The sequence below is a fragment of the Sinocyclocheilus rhinocerous genome, unplaced genomic scaffold (genome assembly GCF_001515625.1).
Source record: "Sinocyclocheilus rhinocerous isolate Xijiao unplaced genomic scaffold, SAMN03320098_v1.1 scaffold597, whole genome shotgun sequence".
NCBI lineage: Eukaryota > Metazoa > Chordata > Actinopteri > Cypriniformes > Cyprinidae > Sinocyclocheilus > Sinocyclocheilus rhinocerous.
In genome coordinates, this window is record NW_015649570.1 from 97,867 (window position 1) to 119,792 (window position 21,926).

General features: G+C 35.3%; 1 protein-coding gene across 1 annotated transcript in view; it reads left to right on the forward strand.

Moving 5' to 3' along the window:
* Positions 1–21,926, forward strand: part of LOC107710708 (rab effector Noc2-like) — a 50,675-nt gene that overhangs the window by 19,738 nt on the left and 9,011 nt on the right. The window contains exon 6 of the mRNA XM_016515542.1: positions 13,471–13,633. Coding sequence (XP_016371028.1) covers positions 13,471–13,633 — 163 coding nt within the window. The remainder of the gene's footprint in view (positions 1–13,470; positions 13,634–21,926) is intronic.

The window sequence follows — 21,926 nt, forward strand, 5'->3', positions numbered from 1 at the left end:
ATTTCCAAAATTCACAACATGTTTTATCTACAGAAATATTGTGCTTCAGTTCATATTTGTTGGCATTTAGACTATCAAATACAACATTTTCACGGCGGTGAAAAACTTTTTTTCTCCCGCTTGCCGGACACAAAGCAAGACGCGCACGAGACACGCACATCTACGTAGCTCTTACACAATTAAATATTACAAAAAATATCGTATTTTTTAGGGTGATGACATCATAAAATATGACAACAGACATTCAAAGCTTCATTGTAAAACCGCAAAAGAAGCTTCGAATGTAAATATGATATGACAAAAATGGCATTCAGTTCAGTCTAGTATGAACGGTCAGAATGACCGCTATGGCCATTCTAGTAGTTATAGAATTCCGGTAGTTCTAGTGTTAAATACTTCACATTTTCATTGCTTTGCCAGAAGGAGCTGCATTCCTCCTATATCAGCCGCAACGTCTGCTCTAAACTTGCCGTAATATACTGTGCTGAAATTGAGCACAATTTGCAACCAATATGATTCAAAGCCAATAATTCTGCTTGGCAAGTAGTCCTGTATGATGAGAACTATCACTTCGGTTAGAGTCATAATGCTGCCAAGAGCAGAAAGCTCTCATGCAAATTAACAGGCATGCTGGGTAACGGATAGGATAGGCCCTGAAATCTCCTGCCGTCTAAATCTATACTGAGTGTGGGATTGGATTGATCTGCTCAGATCTCCGGGGAACAAAGACTGCCCAGAGGCTGGATCCTTCATGGCAATGAAACAAATAGTTTAGTTCATTTGATTAGTTGGTGCCAGAGAGAAAAGAGCTGACAGTTGGAGAAGTGCTGAGCAGATTTGTCAGAGTTCACTTGTTTTTTACAGTCTCTGCAGATATATTAGGTTGTACAAGAGTGAATGCCCTGGGTGAGGACATTGGTCAATGTAGCATCAAATGCAGGGCATACTGTGTTTTTGATTTGTAAGGTTTAAAATTTGGGTTCAAATATTTCCCTCGAGCTCAAAGAGTAGAGCAACGTGCTAGCAACATCAATTCCCAGGGAGCTGTTAAAATGTTTACAATACCTGGAATGCAATGCAAGTCACTAGATAAAAGCATCTGCCAAATGCAGAAATGTATATGAAATTTCTGTCCCACCTCTCAATAGCTAATATATTTGCTCAAATTAATGGCCATTGGCAGGTGGGAGAGAAAGTTGTATCTTTGCATTATTTTAATTTGTATGTATGTATGTATTTATTTATTTATAAATATTGACAGTTGACTAATTTAGCACTACAGTTTAAAAGTTTAGGGTCTATTTATTTATTGTAAAAAAATAAATAAAAATGCAAATATATAAAAAAGTATATTTAAAAAATGCTGTTTTTTGAACTTTCTATTTATCAAAGAATCATGAAAAAAAATTTTGATTTCAAGAAAAACATTATGCAACACATCCAGTGTTCCCTCTAAGTCTTGCTAAGCAAAATTTTCTTTATTGGGCAGACATCTCGGCTATCTGAGCAAAAACATTCTTCATACCAGACTTGTACAGCGCACACACAAAATAAATGTGTAACTTTTAACTTTAATGTGCTATTTATATTTGATTTGACCCTTAATGTAACTAAATGATCCACATTTTAAGTTAAGAAATTGTATTGAAAATCTTTTTTTTTTTTATCTCACAGAGATTAAATTCAATTCTTGAACAGTTCAATTCTTTATAATATAATACTATATAATATAATATAATGTAATATAATATAAAACTGAAGCATTTAAACTGATGAATAGAATAGAATCAAATCAAATAGAACAGTGGTGGCTGGTGGAAAATTTTCTAGGAAGGGTGCCACATCCAACCATTTTAGCATACATCCCTGTATGATTTATCCCAGTAAAACAAAAGGAAAAGTATTAAAACTTCAAACATTTGAAATAAAGATAATTCAAGATTGAGTATGAATCCCCATTATTTCTTTCATGGTTAATGGAAACCTAGAATCATTATTACCATTGATTAATTATTTAAATCACGTCTTTGGTGCCTTATTAGTGTTAACTTCACGTATAAACCGAACAGACCAGTTATCAGCACAATATGACTGAAGTTTTAATTGTGCATAAGCAGTGCGTAAATCACCGCATACTCTGCACGTGTTCACCAGCACACTCGAAAAGTGTGATCAGACTTGTGCGAGGCATTCCTATCGTGAAGCTGATGGTAAAATGTTCAATCTATTTGAATTATATCGAGAAATTGCCACTTTAAAATGATATGGAGAAAGTCAAACATTATCTAAAAGGGCACATACATTTTTAGATTAGATTTAGATTAGATTAGATAAACTTTATTGTCCCGAAGGAAATTTGCATTTGCATGGATAAACTAAAAAGACTGAAGAAAAGAGGAGAAAACATAATCTTGCACCAGCACTAACATATTAAAATCTTTTTAAACATGACCACCTTTACTAGAATTTATCACATTTTATTGTAGGCTTATTTATTGTGGTAAATTTTAGAATTTAGAATTTATAATAGATAATCTGTTAAAGGGTTAGTTCACCCAAAAATGAAAATTAGCCCACAAATTACTCACCCTCAAGTCATCCTAGGTGTATATGACTTTCTTCTTTCAGACTAATCCAGTCGGAGTTATATTAAAAATTGTCTTTGATCTTTCAAGCTGTTTAATGCCACTCAGCGGATGTTGCATGCATCAGTCCAAAAGAAGTGAAATAAAAAGTGCCCATCTATTAAAAAAAAGTGTCTCACATGGCTCCGGGGGAGCAGGCCTCCTGTAGCGAATCGATGCGTTTTTGTAAGAAAAATATCCATATTCAAAACGTAATAATCACGTTAATGTAGCTTGCGCCAACAGTCCTACATGGAACATCCTACATGGAAGCAGCTCCGGGCGGATGACATATGAGGTCAGCGTTGCGCATGCGCCAGTGAGTCTCGTGAAAACCAACGTTTGTTAACAGGAGCAAAGGAAGCAAAGTTTCCTTACTTTAGCAAAGGAAAACCAGTCTCCTCTTGGTTTATATCGAAATACTCCGACATTCTTTTTTACAAATCCTCATTTTGTACTTCTAATAAGTGACCGTTTTTTTGTCTCCCCTGCGCTTCCACATTCGTCACTTCTGAGCGGCGCATGCGCAAAGCCGACCTCATACGTCATCCGCCCAGAACTGCTTCCGTTTACAACAGTGAGTGCAAGCTAGATTAAATGTATTATTACGGTTTAAATATGGATATTTTTCTTACAAAAACGCATCGATTCGCTACAGGAGGCCTTTGTTCACCCCCGGAGCCATGTGAGACACTTTTTCTTTTTTATTGATGGGCGCTTTTTATTTAACTTCTTTTGGACTGATGCATGCAACACCCGCTGAGTGGCATTACACAGCTTGAAAGATCAAAGACCATTTTTAATATAACTCCGACTGGATTCGTCTGAAAGAAGAAAGTCATATACACCTAGGATGACTTAAGGGTGAGTAATTTGTGGGCTAATTTTCATTTTTGGGTGAACTAACCCTTTAAGGGAATATTTTTTCCCCTATAGATTTATGTTGTAGATATTGTTTCTAAATGTGCAGGCTGTTTTTCATAACAAATGCTATATAGATTAATAAAAAAATAAGTAATTATTGGCTTTGTAATGATTAATAGGATAGCTTTATTATAACAAATACTACAGTTTAGAACGGTGGTACATTTTCATAAGAGCAAGTACAAGTCAGAGTCGAGAGCCATGTGTAAAATGGGCTCTAATGATGAGTGATGGGAAAACCTGGCCTTCACATATTCTAAGAGATGGCATAGATTAAATCATTAAGAGCCTGATTAACTGTTAAGGAGTAAGAAATAAACAATATCAATGTTAGAAAATGTTAAGTTAGATTGACTTCCCATGACATTTTGAATTAGAACATTGTCAAACTGTAGCTATAAATAACTCGATAACTTAACCAAATAACTTGATTCAGTCGTGTTCATATAACGTAATTCAATTTTGTGGATCCACTGTCCATGACTGAATCATGTTCAGTCAAAGAGTTTTTCGCATATGTAGAAAAAAATTATAATGGTCAAATCATAAGAGGTAAATAATTGTGAGTTGCTACAGCTTTTTGTAGAGCATCATTAGATTTAAAAAACCTTGAAGGTCTGACAGTGTATTTTGATATTTATTCCCCACACTGTTTGTTGAAGTTCCTAATAAATGTAAATTATGAATGGATTGTAGCTGGTTTGTATTATTTTTACTCGGCTCTTGGTGAGTGTTAATTTTGTAAACCGATTATTGTTCATGTTGTTTAGACGTACTCCATTTGTTTTTTTCTCAGTTGGATATAGGTGCATATAGATATTTTTTTCTTTTTTTTTTTTTTTTTTTTTTTTTTGGAATAATATCAGCGCAGTGGGCTTTTAATCAACCAATCAAGCTCAGAAATATGGTCATTTCAAGGCACGACATATAAATATTCAGAAGAAACGATAAGTGCACTGATGCCACTGTGTCTGTAATCGTATGTATTGTCACCATTTGACAGGTGGCAGAATTACACTCTGCCTTGCTGTGTTGTAATGAAGTCTTATGAATCATTAATTCAGAAATTACCTTCATTCATGGTGGCATGAAACCTGCTATTATGGAAATATCCCAATAATGCCATACTCATGACTTAATACACATTATTCACAGACTTATCTCCATAATTTTATTTCAGAATGGGCTGTTTTCAGGCTTTTCTGTTTGTTTATAATTAAAACTTGTTTCAGAAATCACCCTAAATGTGAATAATAAACATTGTTATTCATTAAACAAAGTGATTATATTTAACTATAAAATAATTCGAATAAATGATTAGGCCCTAATTACTCCAAATTACACTGCTGAGCAATGTACATCAAAAACCTATTTTTAACAATTATAATGAGCAGTGACTCATCTGAACTGTATTTTCAGAGAGCTGAACTGTATGAGAATTTGACCTTTTGGAAACTCCTTGTTAGCTGTTAACTATATTCCCAGTAAAACTCTGAGCTAACAAAAGGCTTAAGGATGCAGCTGTCAGTCAAGCGGTGGTCGCAGCAGAACATGTTATCAGCAGGCCGCTGTTTGAGCATGTCTTCCCATCCCTGGCACTCACACCTTATGATGTGGACCCAGAAGAGCTGGACCCGAGGCATAAACAGTGTCACACTTTTTTTTTTTATAATACACTTCCTTTCATGCTGTATCTCAGATTCTCAAAGCTCAGGCACAGAGCTGGTTTATTCCTGTAGGATACTAAATCTCTGTTAGAGGGAGAATGGAAAGTGCCGGTGCTTTGAGTTTAAAAAATGCTTCTTTTGGAATTGTTCACCCAAAATTGAAAATTCTGTTAATATTTATTCACTCTCGTGTCATTTCGAAACCTGTATGGCTTTCATTCTTACAGTATGAACAAAAAAGTGCATTTCCGAAGAATTTCCTGGCCACTTTTTTTCCATAATGATGGAGGTCTGTGCTGACAAAAATAAAATCATAAAAGTGGTCCGTAGTGCTTATTCCAAGTCTTCGGAGTATGAGGAACATGCTAAAATATGGATTTTTTTTTTAATTATTGAAACTCTGAGCAGTACAAAGTATGAATATCTAATTAAGGTACTGTAAAGTATTTTACAAAAGTATCATATTTTTATTCAGCGAGAATGCATTAAATTTGATCAAAAGTAACATTCTTTTTTTGTTCTTTTGAACTTCTGTTCATCAAACAATCCTGAAAAAAGGATCTCAGTTTCCACCAAAACAATAATCAGCACAACTGTTTTCAACCTTAATAATAAGAAATGTTTCTTCAGCAGCAAATCAGCATGTTAGAATGATTGCTGAAAGACCATGAGACCATGAAAATTCAGCTTTGTGATCATAAGAATAAATTAGAGTTTAAAACAGATTAAAATAGTAAACAGTTATTTTAATTTGTAATATGTTTTGAGGTTTGTTCTCGCATGCCACACAAGCATGTTTGAGCAAGAACCAATGAAGTTTCTTTCCGTGTATTGATCAGTGTTTATATGTGAATAAAAGCCTAAATTAAATCCGTTTATCATAAAATTGTTTTTTTCAACACTTTAGTTTAGGGACCAATTCTAAATTCACTTTTAGCCAGTTGCTTATTAGCATGCATATCACAAGCATATTGGCTGTTTATTAGTGCTGTATTTATAAAGCACATATTATGCATGACCATATTCTACATCCTTTAATCCTACCACTTACCTAAATTTAACAGCTACCTTACTAACTATTAATAAGCAGTAATTAGGAGTTTGAGGCGAAAGTCGTAGTTAATAGTTAGTTAATAGTAAAAATTGGTCCTTAAAATAAAGAGTGACCCTTGATTCATATGGATTACTTTTTTACGATGTCTTTGTGAATTTTTTTTAACTTGAATGTTGTGATGGAATGGACTTTTAGTGGAGGGACAGAAATCTCTTAGGATATATTACAAATATCTTAATTTGTGTTTCAAAAGTAAACAAAAGGTTTATGGGTTTGGAATGACGTGAAGATGAGTACTTGATGAGAGAATTTAAATTTTTGGATGAAGTAACCAAACTGTCACCCCCCATTTTTTAAGTGCACTATCCAAACTTAAATTGTTGTAATTTATGAACACTTTGGAATACAGACCTAAGGTTGGACTTATAAGCTTTCAAATGATATATAATTTATGATTACTAAAAGATGATTACTAAAAGATTTGATAGAGAAAAAGGACAACAACAAAAATGCAGATTATTGCATAAGTGGAATTTTTTCAAACAATTAAAGTATCAAAACTTTATAGAAGTTTAAATTTACTGTAAAGAAAATGCACTATACTAATTTTATTTTATTTGATATATAATAAATATTTTACATAACAGGTTTTACTCTAAAATTGGTATAAAATTAAAGCCTTATGTCTAAATAAGTTATGTTCCAAATTTGAAGTTGATATGAAAAAAAATTGAGGTTTCTGTGAGATTTTATTTAGGGCGTTATACCACAAACAGCCACCGGGTGCCATCCAAACTCCATTGAATTTTTTAATGCATTTTTCTGTCACAAATGTCTAGATTTCTCTATCAATATTACTTATATCTCAAAATACCACCAAATATGGAATCCTGAGACTCAGACCTTTCCAATGATGTTTTTTATCAAGATTATAAAAAGGTTTGATTCTAAAAGACCGTAATGCATTTTGTAATATGACACTTGACACCACCCACTAAGGGGGGAAGGAGACCACCAAAAAATTTTAAAGTACCATTTCCATGGTAACGCAATGTCCGATTTCAAAATGGTTTTCACAGAATGTATCTTGGACTTATAAGCTTTCAAATGATATATAATTTATGATTACTAAAAGATGATTACTAAAAGATTTGATAGAGAAAAAGGACAACAACAAAAAAAGAGCGCCAAGTGTCCCACAGGTGGGACGTTGACAGTTAAGGGGTTAAAAGCCCCAGTCTCCATTCACTTTCATTATATGGAACAGAACGACCAGGAAGTTCTTCAAAAATTCACCTTTTTGAGTTCCACAGAAGAAAAAGTCTTAAGGCCTGTTCACACCAAGGACCATAACTATAAAGTTAACGATAAAGATATAGTTCTAAAAATATTTCTCAGTATTAAAGAATAGCAGAGTCCACACCACAGCTATAACGATAAAGGCACAGAGAAACGATATCGCTGGAATCACTTTCAGAACTATTTTTTCCAGCTGTTAAGCGATAAAAACATTGACAGCTAATCAGAATCAATCCTGCTATAACGAGATCGAGAATTTAAAGCGGCAGACGAGTATGCGCTTGGAATAAACAGACGATATCATCTGCTGGTGTGGACGCTAATATAGTTATCTTTATAGTTATCGTTATAGTTATCGGGCCTTTACAGGTTTGGAATGACATGATGAAATAATGACGTCATTTAAAAGTTTGGCTCAAATACACCTTGCCCAGCTATGAATGACATTTACAACCACCAAATCTCTGCGCCACAAACCTTTGTCCATGTGACACTTTCTGGTCCTGGGTGGCCTAAAGTTAGAGTTTTTTTTTTTTTGGAAATAAATCAATACATAAATTGATTACTTTGTATATGTATATATATAAATCAATATCAATAACTAAAATGTTTATTAGTAATATATTTAAGTGTAAATGAATACATTTTAATATATGTTGGAACATAATTATGCCTATACATACAGTAGTTAAAGTTTTTTTTTTTTTCATGGATTAGGTAGTTTACTGTAAAAAGGGAAAACATAATAACTAACAATAACTGAATGATGAATTTTTCCCCCTACACATATCCACCTTATTTTTCAACATGTAAGCAAGCTGTTTTCTGTGAATGTGCGAGACTTCTGATTCATTAGCCGTTGTAAGGAAATAACGAGAAGAATATCAAAGTGCAGTAAACGGTAAAAGTGTTTGCGCTACAAACGAGTGTGTTTATAATTAATACATTAAAATAATATGGTAAAATAATACGAGTTTGGAGTTTCAAGCAGCAAAATGTGCTGGTTTGTACAGCTAAAAATAATTGGAAGTGAATGACACCAGAAGTCAGACACATTAAAGGGATACTCCATCCCAAAATGAAAATTTTGTCATTAATCACTTACCCCCATGTCGTTCCAAACCCGTAAAAGCTTTGTTCGTCTTCGGAACACAATTTAAGATATTTTGGATGAAAACCAGGAGGCTTGTGACTGTCCCATTGACTGCCAAGTAAATTACACTGTCAAGGTCCAGAAAATTCTCAAATTCTTTCATACGATGTATGAAAGACATCGTCAGAATAGTCCATTTGCCATCAGTGGTTCAACCGTAACGTTATGAAGTGACGAGAATACGTTTTGTACGCTAAGAAAACAAAAATAACGACTTTATTCAACAATTCGTCTCCTCTGTGTCTCTCCGCATCACCGTAGCGCCATTTTTGAGAATATCTGCTGGACGCAAGCAGCTTACGCTCTTCTGTGCCAGCAGCCATGTCACCCTGTAGCCCAAGACTGGTTGCCCACTGAAGCTAAGCAGGGTTGAGCCTGGTTAGTACATGGATGGGAGACCTCCTGAGAAAACGTCTCAGGTTACGTATGTAACCATGGTTCCCTGAGTAGGGAACGAGACATTGCATCCTCTAGGGGTTGCTATGGGAAACGCCTTGTCGTAACCTGAGACGTTCCCTTTCATGGGAACTTCGAACTGCGTCCTCTAGGGGTCGCTATGGGGAACGGTATACCCACGCCACCATGCTGAGGGGAGTGCATGCCAGAAACCATGGCGAGCACTAAGTACCAACTCTACCATATTTTTTAGAAAGTGTACAAAGACTTCACGTGCACACTTACCATAACATGGATTTTTTTTTAAAATACCGTTCTAAGGGGTTCTCGTGGCACTCTGAGCAGCCCATAGATGGAGATGGTGCATCCCAAAACTCTATGTTTGAGAAGTCATCAACTCTATCTAAGGCTTATAATGCTGGAGTGGCTAGCAGTAAATCTGTAGCTGAGGGAGCAAACAAATGCCACCTATACTTCCCGCTCGATGCCTCAGCAAGAGGGGATATCCTGGTGATCGGGAGGCCTCTCAGGGCGACCTAGATATGGTAAACTAGACAGGGCAGCCTGAAAGCATAAGCCCAGCCCAGACGTCCAGGAAATTTTTGCAGTACCATGCCGGGGGCCTGATGATCAAGAAGGCTCCCGTAGAAGCCTGTGATCTGGCCGCATGATCCAGGAAGTATGAAGCCGAATATATACCCATATATATTTTTAGAAATGGATTGTACTCCCCCACCATGGTTCCCGCGTCGGAGCCCTATCCGGAGAAGCCTCTAGACCGGACCATCAGTAAGGTGGTCACTAAAGCCATAGAACCAACCAAAACATCATAGGTCCAGTAGGAGACTGTTATGCAGGAAGTTTCCACCTAACCTCGGTCAGGTGGAGAGATGGTGGTTACAGGGGAATTAGGAAGGGGAAGATAAGGGCAGATGTTAAACCCCCCCGAGGGAAATGAGTAGATACTCAAGTATCACTCTGTTTTCATCCAAAATATCTTAAATTGTGTTCCGAAGACGAACAAAGCTTTTACGGCTTTGGAACGACATGGGGGTAAGTGATTAATGACAAAATTTTCATTTTGGGGTGGAGTAACCCTTTAAGTTTACAAATGGCCGCGGCTGTTCTTACGTGAAAAATAAGGTGAATTCATGACTAGGGTTGGGTATCGTTTTAATTTTATCAATTCCGATTCCGATTCTGCTTATCAATTCTGATTCTTTTCGATTCCCAGTTTCGATTCCAATGTGATTAAATAATGATATCAAACATTTATCCTGTAGATGTGGATCCAACCACGCCCCCTGGATCTTGTGTTCTGCAGTGAGGGGCTACTGCCGCGTTCTTGAACAAATCTCTTGTATGAATTAAAGACAAATACATTTTAACAGCCCCTTTTCGCCATCTACTGGTGTAACAATGTAATCGATAAATCTTCATTTGAAGTGTCAAATTACTTTCAAAAGGTGATTTACTCTATTTTAATCGCTAACATACACATCGTACACACAGTTTATATCTGAACTATAAACTTTTATCGCAGTACTTCTGTGATTTTGAATGTTTGTAACACAGAAAAATGATACTGTGTGGCTGAAAAGACTGTGAAGCTGTTTCATTCATGACAGACAGCTGCTCTCTTTAGGTCAATGGCAGCACGAATGCAAATTTAAATGTTCAAATCACACTGGTGTGATCGTACACACAACATTGATCACACACGTCAAAGGTTGAGGAATGAAACCGATGAATCATTGTAATTTAGGAATAGAATCACGTTGGTGTTTGAATCGTGTTCGCGATCTTTAACAATCTATTAAATTAAAGTGCTTTGTCATGTTGGTGGTGACCCCTCTCTTGCAACATGTTTAGCTATCACAGATATTATACTTAGCTTTTTTGGCTTCTGATCGCAAATGTGGCCAAACTTTGGAGCGCTTAGATTAGCGAGCAAGGTCCTGGCAGATCGCTAGGTCCGGTCCTCACAGATGAAGAAAAAAAAAAAGCGCATGGGAATCAATAGGCGGAATCGAAATTTTAATTTGACAGCAAGTATCCGATTCCTGACCCTTAAGTATCCGATTCTGAAATCGGAATAAATTTTCGATTCCCAACCCTAAACTTCCCAACCCATTTTGTAGAGTGACCCAGTTGTCTCTGCATATTAGGCTAGGAAAGGAGTGTTTTAACAAAAAATTAGACCGTCGACTCCTGTGCTTGATTGCTTTTTTTAAATAGTAATTTGGAAGATGAAATCTTTCTTACTGAAGTCTGGCAAACGTCTAGTCAATTTAATGCCATCATTTTTCACAGGAAGCTTATTTTGCATTTACATTTTTCCCCTGTGGTCATTTATTGCATGTGTTATTGTGTAATGTACATTTATAATGTCTTTCAGTTCACTATCAGTGAAGATTTTGAGCTTATAATAACGGAAAGGCTGTAGGAGAATTGTACCACTTTAGTATCAAAGGAAAGTTTTCTTTGGTCAGTACAATTTACATCTACTTCTCTTTAATCTCACAATTTCAAAAAACATAAAAAGAGCTTAAAGTTATATTATTTTTAGCAGGTTTATGTTGTGTTATTACCAAGTACAAAGTATATATGTATTCTTTTTCCACTCTGAATCAGAATAAAACTATAAAAAACGAAGGCTGTACACTCACAAGGAGGCAAAAACAGACTTTCCACACTGGTTTTCATGGCATTCACTCATTCCACTTTCAAAAGTGGATAATTTTTCTAAATTACACGTTATCTCCCACTGATAAAACTCAGTTCTGGGAAAATGACTGTTCACACCCTTTATTCATGATTGTACAAGTTATTTTTTCACTGTGAATGAACTGATTGCACTAGTAATTTAAAATGCACTTTTCCCCCTTGCTGGGTGGCAGATATTGGTGCCCTGGGGAATATAAAATTGTTGCTTTTGACTTCTTCTGCACTAAACACAAAAGCTTCATCTACTGTATGCTCAAAGATTTTGATGTGTGCATCAAACATGCACAGAAAATAAGAGGTGAAATCCAATGCAAAACAGGGAAGGCCATCTAATATTATGTGATTGACCCTGTAAGCTAAATCTGCATTTTTTTTTTGTCTGGTCAGTGGTTGTGCAAATGGAGATGGTAACTGATCAGGTACAGCTGAGAGATGGTCTCTGCCAAGACTCCAGCAGCTGCTGTCAGCCCTGACATTTCAGAGCCTGCTGTCCATCACTTCTTAATTGTCTTCCTGGCTACAGCAGGGCCTGGCCTGCTGAGCAGCAGTCTCTCGTTGTTATGTCACCATGAGAGTGACTGGCACCAGAGTGTAGTGTGCTCAGAACACCTCCAGAGCATTTCAGTGTTTGTTTCACAGGGGTAATGTGTTATGAAAGGATTGTTAAAATTTTTGGTGTGTGTCAGTTGATTAAGTGCCACTGTCTAGAAAGTCATGGCGCTGATTCAGTGAATGGCTGGATTTTGCTGTTGCTTGTCTGTTGGGTTTTGTGGTTTGCAATGAATACGAATGAGCACAACTATTTTTCGACCATATTGAATAGACCTCCATTAAAGCACCAAATGGAACTGGCAAGATAGTGAAAGGTTCCAAACATATTTCTCACATACTCCTACCACCCATTCTGCATGGCCTCGTCTGCCATTGCTGTGATTGTTGTTGTTGTGATTGACCAATGTTTCAGTAGTTGTTAACAATAGCTGCATGTACACAGTGGCATTAAAACAATGGCATATATATATATATAGCTTCAAGTTCAAGGCGACAGTCAGTAACAAAAAGACAGAAACAAATTGCAATAGAAGAAAAACAATACAACAAATGTACAAATGAAATAAGCAGTTCCTGATTTTTTTCAGATATCTAAAGGTACAGTAATATCAAACAGTGTTATTTTAGAATGTATTTATTTATTATAGTATTATTTTGAATTACCTTTTTTTATATTCTCATTTTTCATTTTTTATTAGTAATATTATGTGCTGTTGTTATTTTAATATTTCTATTTTTAGCCTTATTTTTATTTGTTTTAGTAATTTTAGTACTTAAACTTATTTTAGTTAGTTGCCAAGGCAGCATTTCCAGTTAAGTTATACATTTAATATTTCAGCTATATTTCAGTTACCAATTATTATTATTATTATTTTTTTTCTATCAATTTTTAATAGTTTGGTAGTGATAAGAACACTGGTAATAAATCAAATTTGGAAATTACTAGTATTACTTTATGTTGTATATGTATATGTATATGTTATGTTATGTTATGTTTAGTCTTTAAGTACCTGCTTTAAATCACTTCATACTGAGCTGTGCTAAATTTGTTTTCCTTTTCCTTGCTCTTCAAAGGTATGGAAACGTTCTGGAGCCTGGTTCTACAAAACCTTGCCGAAGCATATTCGTCCCATTAAGGATTCAATTCTAGATAACAGGATGCCAGTAATAGAAAGAGGAGAGCAGCTACCAGTGACCAGGAGTGCGCCAATCAGCTACACATGGGCTCAAAGCAAAGGTTAGATGCTAATGCTTCTATTCTATTCTATTCTACATTACAATAGAAGATTGCTAGGTTAGATTTTTTAACAGTATTTTAACATTTTAAAAAAGTACACACTTCAAATTACATTCTATTCTATTATATATGGAATGCACAGAGATTTAAAAACTGCACAGCTGAAATTTTCATGCTTGGGCCTGTTGTGCTCAAGGGGAAAACAGGATGAAATCCAGTCTCATCCCGTGTCGTATGCATTTTGCTTCTCTCTCCCATTACTTTTCTGTCTGGTCTTGACTTTCCTTCAAATTAAAGGCAAATATATATATTTTTTTTTTTACTACAATGCCCTTACAAGAATATTCTGAGTCCAATACAAGTTAAGCTCATTTGACAGCATTTGTCTCACAACATTGATTACCACAAGAATTAATTTCCATGTGTTCATCCTTTTCTTAATAAAAGCACAAGTCTGGGTTACAGTGAAGCTCTTTCAATAGAAGTAAATGTAGCCAATCTGTAAACGTCAACATACTGACTGTTTCAATAGTATACAATGGCCACAAGATGCAGACAATGTATGTTTATATTATGTTAGTGTGAGTAAACATGAGTGTTATATTAAACATTTTAAATTCTCAGCATACAGTTTGGAGCAATAGAATGAAAGTGCAACAATAGAATGGAAGCACGTTAATTCTGACTAAAAGATAAATTTTGCTTAAATATTTTGCATTCAAAAGTGGAAGAACTCTAAATCCCTTCCCCCATTTACAACAGCATAATCAGAGTTTATTCAGGAAACTGCTTTAAATTAAATTAAATATTTATATGCTGCTCCCCCCAATTGCTGTACCAAAAACATATTTTTTGTGCACCATTACACCCCTAGTAATAATTATACCTCAAATGCTGTCAATTAGCTTAACTTGTATTGATCCTGGAATATTTGGACACATAAAAATGCATAAACACCATTGCATTAGATAAGAAAGATAGCACAATCAAACACAAACACACACACACACACAAAATGGTAAAATATTAGATGTACTTTGCTAGCATATACCCACACTATTAGGATTTTAAGCTAACATTTTATACTTCTATACTGTGTCTGTAATTAGGCCATTGTAGCAGTTATCTAAATATACTGGTGAGGCTATAGATCTAAAGGTCAGTTTGCTTATTAAAAAGCCCTTTAGTCATTTCAGTACCTGAGATGGGACATCCCATTCTCTACCAGTGATGCTATTAATGAGCTCAGCCATCTTAAGGTGACCTCATTTAACCCTTCTCCAAATAAACATTCCCTCCTACATCCATTTCAGGCTGAAATGCTCCTAGCTTCCAGGCACAGTTCTGCTTAACCTTGCAGAAATGCATTTAAGGGAGGATGAAAAGTGAAATATATGTAAAAAAATAAAAATAATAAACTCGCCATGGCATGAATTAAATGGACCCATCTGCAGTGTGTGATAAGCTTACTTATCAGAAGAATTAGGCAGTAGAAAGAGTCCTACAGCATGTGAACCAACGTCCCTCAAGCGCTGTTGCTTCTCGCAGTAAAGACGCTCAGAGGACCAATATATCATCATTTTATTACGTATAATAAAACATGTGGCCCATCAGAGTTTACAGTCACACAGTTTTCTCATGCATTTGATTATCTCCAACATGCAAATAAGATGTTCAGGAACATTCATCAATTCCACATATGGTGGTGCTTTATAGCTTTACGAAGATGTATCTATGGAGCGGTTCACATTGACAGGTGCACATCTGTTCATATGTTCCTGTACTGTAATTCATATGTAGTTCACATGAGAGTTTTCTTTTCCTTTTTTGTTAAACCAGTCTTAGAGCACCAAATGTGGCTTAGTGCCATCCATGCTTGCTTGAGAGTGAGAGGTGTATGAGATGCATTAGTGTCGTAGGGGTGGACACCTTTTCTGACTGTATCCATTTAAAGGATGACTGAATAAATAAGGTCTGAAAGGCTTTTGGTGGTACTAACGTAGAGTAATGCCTCCATACCAGCTGCTGCTATTATGCTTGAGCGTATCAGAGGCTGTTACTGAATGAAACATGATAAGAGCACACATGTTGATTTAAGAACTTCACCTTCCGGACCCTTTGATTACACACAAATTAAGGTTATTCAGAGGTTTTTGTAGCATTTTAGGTTCAATGCATTGTATTCTTATCAAGAACCATTTGGTATATTGGTATATTTGGCATATTTGGATTGTGTTGGTGATATGCTGCTTTGCAGATTTAAAATATATTTTTTACATTTCTTAAATTATAGGTTCTTCAGATCAATATATTGGTTTATGGGTTTTCCATGCTGTCGCTGTATTTTTGACCCAGTTCAAAAAGGATAATGCACCTAAAAACAAAAATTCTATTATATTTATTCACCTTCATGTTTTTTTAAAAGATTGATTTATATACTGTTGCCTGTGCTGGTCTTTCTTTTCCATGTAATTACAATGAACGTAATTATTATTTTTTTTGTTCTTTTTCTATGGATGAGGCCTAGTGTTTTAAAATGTGTTCAGATTTTAAAAGTCATGTACTGTCTTCCAGCCTTCTAAAAGGTTGTGTGAAACCGCAATTTGAGTAATTATTTACTGAAAATCTTTAGATTCACCCTACTGTGTTCATGAAAGAAGCAGTGATATCTGATTTATGAGTCATCAAATCATTCCATTTACAATGAAGCAGCTGATCCAGTGCACAGAACTGGTCAGAAGGATTCATTCATTAATCTGAACCATTTGATTTGATGAACCATTATCTAAATTGTTACACAAAAGAATCGTATGGATCAGAAACTTACATGGACTATTTTATGGTGCTTTTGCATCATTTTTTGAAACTTGAATGCTTTGGTCCCTGTTGAATGTAATGGGAAATGCATGGGAAAGTGCGATAAGCACTGTTAAGCACATTTTCTCCTTTTCGTGTTCAATGGAAATAATTCATACAACTTTTGAACAATGTGTAGGGTGAGTAATTGATGACAGAGCCTTCTGGAAAAAAAACTATTCCTGTAACACAGTTTTTAACACAGCATTTCAACCTGAAACATCTTCCACAGATGTGATTTGAAAGTGGCAGTGTAAATGCTTTTCTGTCACTTGTCTTGCATACACATTCAGTCACAAACAGCAGATTGTGACTATTAGGCTGTGATTTGTCACGCGGGGTCAATTTGACCCTGTGTAGCTGCACTGGATCTTCAGAAGAGAAGGGTTAAATCACCAGTGCATACATACAGTTAACTATTGATATTAACTATAATAAAACATTATTTTTGGAATAATGAAAGACAAAAAAAAACAACTAAATTTATGCAGCTATTTCAGGAATTTTTTTGTCATCTGTCTTTGTCATGTGTCAACCTGCACAGAGTAAATTAATCTAAGGTTTTTTTTGTTTTTTTGTTTTTCATGAACAAGTGCAATAATGGTAATAGAATAATATTAAAGGGGTCATATGATGCGATTTCAATTTTTCCTTTCTCTTTGGAGTGTTACAAGCTCTTGGTGCATAAAGAAGATCTGTAAAGTTGCAAAGACTAAAGATGTTCTTTTTAGCAACATCATATGACCCCTTTAAATCTAGTATTGATCTTGTTGAAATATGATTAAACAGAACATGTATGCTCTGGTATTTTGAAGCCAGTAGTTAAATTTGTTTTCAGAGAGTATTACAAAAAATGCAGACACAGAGATTAGTTTATTTAAAGAAATGTTTCAGGTTTTAAAAAAAAGTTCAGCTCGATTTACATCATCTCTTGGCTTAATGTAGATTAGATTACAACAAAATTATTCTCACTCATCACTGATTTGTAAATGCGAAAGAAAAACATTGTATTGAAATTAAACAAAGTGCTTTAACAAAATGCAAGCTTCACATTTCTGCAGTTAAATCCTCATTACAGATGCCATCAAAAGAGATTAATTTGTATTGAATCTGGAACATCCTTTAAGACTGACAGGTCAAAATCATCACGTCTGAACAAATGTAACAGAGCGATATAGATACGCATTAGACTGAATATCTTTTTGTTCAACTGATGGTTAGATTAGGTAAAGTTTCACTCAGTCTGATGTGATTGGACATGCAGGTAAAGCACTTCCCATCCCAGATGCTCGGGGGGACAGAAAGGAGAATGAAGATTATCTAAGCATTCGCTCAGCTACTTTCAGATTTAAACATGATTTCGTAAATTAAACTTTTTCATTTAAATTTCTGCTTGGTAAAGTTGTTTTACAAGACTCAAAGTCATCCATTTTATTAAAAATAATCTTCCAATAATTATTCTGGAAATAGAAGCACCTTACAGATAGTGTCTTATCTGCCATAAGCTTTTTGCATCAAACACGCTCAGTGCTACAGAAAATGCTGCAGAAAATGTAGATAACACCTCTACATTTTCAGCTGTTTTTCTTCATCAACATTGATCTTCCTTTCTCTCTCTGCCTGCCAGAATCATTTCTGTATACTCAGGAATTAATTCTGGAGGGTTAATCAGGCTAAATGTATGTAAATTTGTAAAATACAGCTCATTGGAATTTCATGAAAATCCGGCATCTGGCAGCCATAACAGATTTGGGATGATAATGTGCCAGTCGGATGGGAAATGAGCTCTTATTTAGAAATTACTGATCATAGGGCAGTCTGAGACAGCGGTGATTCACATTTTGTTTAAGAAGACTTTGCAGCCTGTCTTGCATTGAGGGATTTTTCAGCTTTGAGAGTTTCCCATAATTTTTGTTGATTTCTTTCACAATCGTTTGTTTTAGAAAGACCATGTAGACAGGGATGTCCATGTTCCCCATTTCTATTTGCTTTGCTTTGTCATTAGAAGTTTGATGGAAATGTTAGAGTTTTTCTGAGAATTATCAGGCCATAAAATAAATGTACAAAATCTTAGATTTTAATTTTTTGTTTTTATTTAGGGCAAGACAACATATTACTATTTGTTTGTTTTTTCCCTGGAGAAAATCTGGTTAGAAAAATCACTAGATTTCCTCACCCCTGAGCAGAAGAGATATCTAAGCAAAAATGCAATCTGCTAGAGATTGTGCAGCTCAGATGAAGACAATCATAGCCATATATTGTGGCAATGCTTTAAAGTTCAGATATATTGGCAAGTATATTGGAAATTAGTGATTGGGTTGGAATAAGTATATGAAATCTACATGATGAAGAGGCTAACAATTAATTACAATCTGAGAAATGTATCAAGTTGTGGGGAAAAAAGGGTAGACTACATTATTCAACTAAGACCAGACCTAGTATAGAAATAATAGTTATTAAGAAGAGGAGGGAATTTTATTGGAGAATAGGGTTAAAAATAAAAGTAATGAAAGAATAAAGGCCAAAGTATACTTCGGCCATCCGCGTTCCGTGACTGTCTGTGTACTGTCTGTATGACGCAGTTTTCGTCACCAGAAGTGTCCACGCACACGGTCCACATGCAGCCCAATTTTTGTGGCTGCACAAGACAGACCACGACAGCGCAGGTGCGAGGTGAATATTGAGATACTGCGTTGAGCATTGCGCATGTGTCAAACTCATCCTTGCGCGCTCATCCGCGGTTGAGTATACTTCGAAAGCTGTGTGGACACGGCTGTACACAAGACAGAACGGAACACAGAAAGTGAAGTATACCCGGGCCTTAACAGTTTGAATAAAAATACCACTGTATGGAATGAGAGTATCTTTGGAGTCAAATATATCCCACTTAGGTTATTTTTGTATGTAGTTAAAAAAAAAAAGGTGCTGCTAGTTTACTGGCTGAGTAATATACTGTTTACAGTTTACTTTATTTTTGGTCCCCATGAGGAAACAAACTTATAAATCATACAGAATGAAGTTTTTTGAATATCTAAAAATGCAGAAAGTTATGTGTGAGGGGTAGGGCTAGGGTAAGGGGATAGAAAATACAGTTTGTACAGTATAAAATCATTACCTCTATGGAATGTCCCCGTAAAACATGGAAACCTGTGTGTGTTTGTTTGGCTAATTTATTCAGTTGTGTTTTTTTTTTTTATTGTCTGAGATTTCAGATACTATCAACCTATGAGGAAATGTTGAAATTACTGCAATAAAACCTAAAAGAAAGAAAGAAAAGCTGCAATGACAAGAAAAAGTTGACTTAAGATAGACGTGGAGTAGATTTTTTTTTTTTTTAAGCCTAGAAAAAGATTTTTCAGATAATATAAAAAATTGATCTGAACACCATTGCTTGCTGGTTATTATTGGGTACAGATTTTGGGGAGGTCAAAATTTATTATGTAGATTATTAAAAATTGTATTACTTGTAAACAGATATGTAGTCCAGCATCTTGTGGTTAATAAGTGTTGAAGGCTGTAAATACTTCAATTACACACTCAACCCTCTACGCACACCTTGGCAATATAATCGCCATTGGCTAGTACATTTTTTTGTTTACTCGCCAGACTGAGTTTATCGAGTGAAAATCTGTGTTGAACGCCTCTCACACACATACTGGCGTGTAAAATCTAAGAATTTATTAGCCAATGTATAATGTTAGACATTATTTAGTCACCCAGAGTAAGATTTAGTCGCATATGCGAGTGATTTACTCGTAATGTAGAGGGTTGACAGTATTCTTTTCTTAAGAACATTAATTTAATTGTACCAAATCGGAGAATTCAATTATTCCCCTAAGTCAATGCAGAAGACGCTTCTTGTTTCCTGCTTCGTCATGTATCAGCACTGTAACATTTATGTTTATTATCTGAGTTATGCCTTTTCATTTCTTGTGCGGAGATGTACGTATTAAAACTTTAGACTGTGTACACTCAAAAAATTGGTACAACAGCTATTGCTGGTGCCATATCCTCCCAAAATGTACTTACACTACTGTTCAAAAGTTAAAAAAAAAATTATTCAGCAAAGATGCATTCAATTATTCAAAAATGACAGTAAAGACATTTAGAATGTTATAAAAGTTTAAAAATATATGCTTCATGGTTCTTTTGAACTTCCTATTCATCAAAGAGTCCTGAAAAAAATGTATCCTGGTTTCCACAAAAATATTAAGCAGCGCCACTGGTGAGAATTAGAGATGCACCGATTGCAATTTTTCTAAGAACTATAATTGACAGCATATACAAACAAAAATCTACTTTTCTTCAACACAGTTTTATTTTCATAAAAAAAAAAAAAAGAAAAAAATCAGTAATAAAAAAAGAAAAAATAAAAAAATTTCAAACCGTTCTCTTTCTCAACTATTTAACGTTCCAAAACTGACTGTGTTTAACTGGATACTCGCCAAGACAGGCATTTTGACATAATTTTGTATGTTTTTGAACATTTTAGAGCAGTTAGCCACTCATTTTGGTATTTGTGGCTCACAAGCTGTTTGAGACTGAGCGCGGCTTGTGCGATCCACTAATATATATCAGTGGTGGTGCGCGTGCTTTAGGTGTAAGCGTGAAACCTGCGGGAATGACTAAAATAATGCGCAATACAATGCGCATTCACACTTGGTGTCTTTTTTTAAGACTTTTTTACTGTTGCAGCTGTTGTTATAGCAACAAAAGACGCCCTCGGCTGCTATTTGTAACCAAAACGCTACCAGCTTTTTATTTTACTAAAAAAGCGCTCGTCAACTTTTTCTTGTCAAAAAAGACGCCAAGTGTGAACACGCCCTTACTAACCCCAAACATTTGAACAGGAGTATATCATTTATAAAATACTATAAAATATTAAATATTTTAGATACTGCCAAGCTCCATTAAGGACTAAGAAGCATCAAAGAAATGGTCTATATCAATTTTGTGTTGTTCCCTATGTCTTCTGAAGCCAAATGATAGTAATGTGTGAGGAACAAACTTAAATTTATGTTGACTTTCAAATACCTTTACTGTATGTATTTATATATACACCTTGCATTCATACACCAAGATTTTAAAGGATTTTGAACCTGTTCTTCAAACAAAGCTATATGGCTTCAGAGGTTTGACATATAGCACTCAAGTCAAAAGGACCCTAGTCCTGATTTTTGTCGTATATAAACAGCAGCCTGAACATTCTTCAAAACATCTCCGCTTCCACAGAAGTCAGTCAGTTGTACAGGTTTGAAACAGCAGGGGTTGAGAAAACAACAATTTTTGGGTAAACCACCCTTTTACGCAGGAAGAGAAGCAATATGTTAAACATAACATATCTATAGTGAATGGATAGTTATCACCACCAACAATAAATGAGGGAAAGTGAATTTGGAGATGTGGACACAGCCAGAGAGAGTCTGTTTGAGCTCTT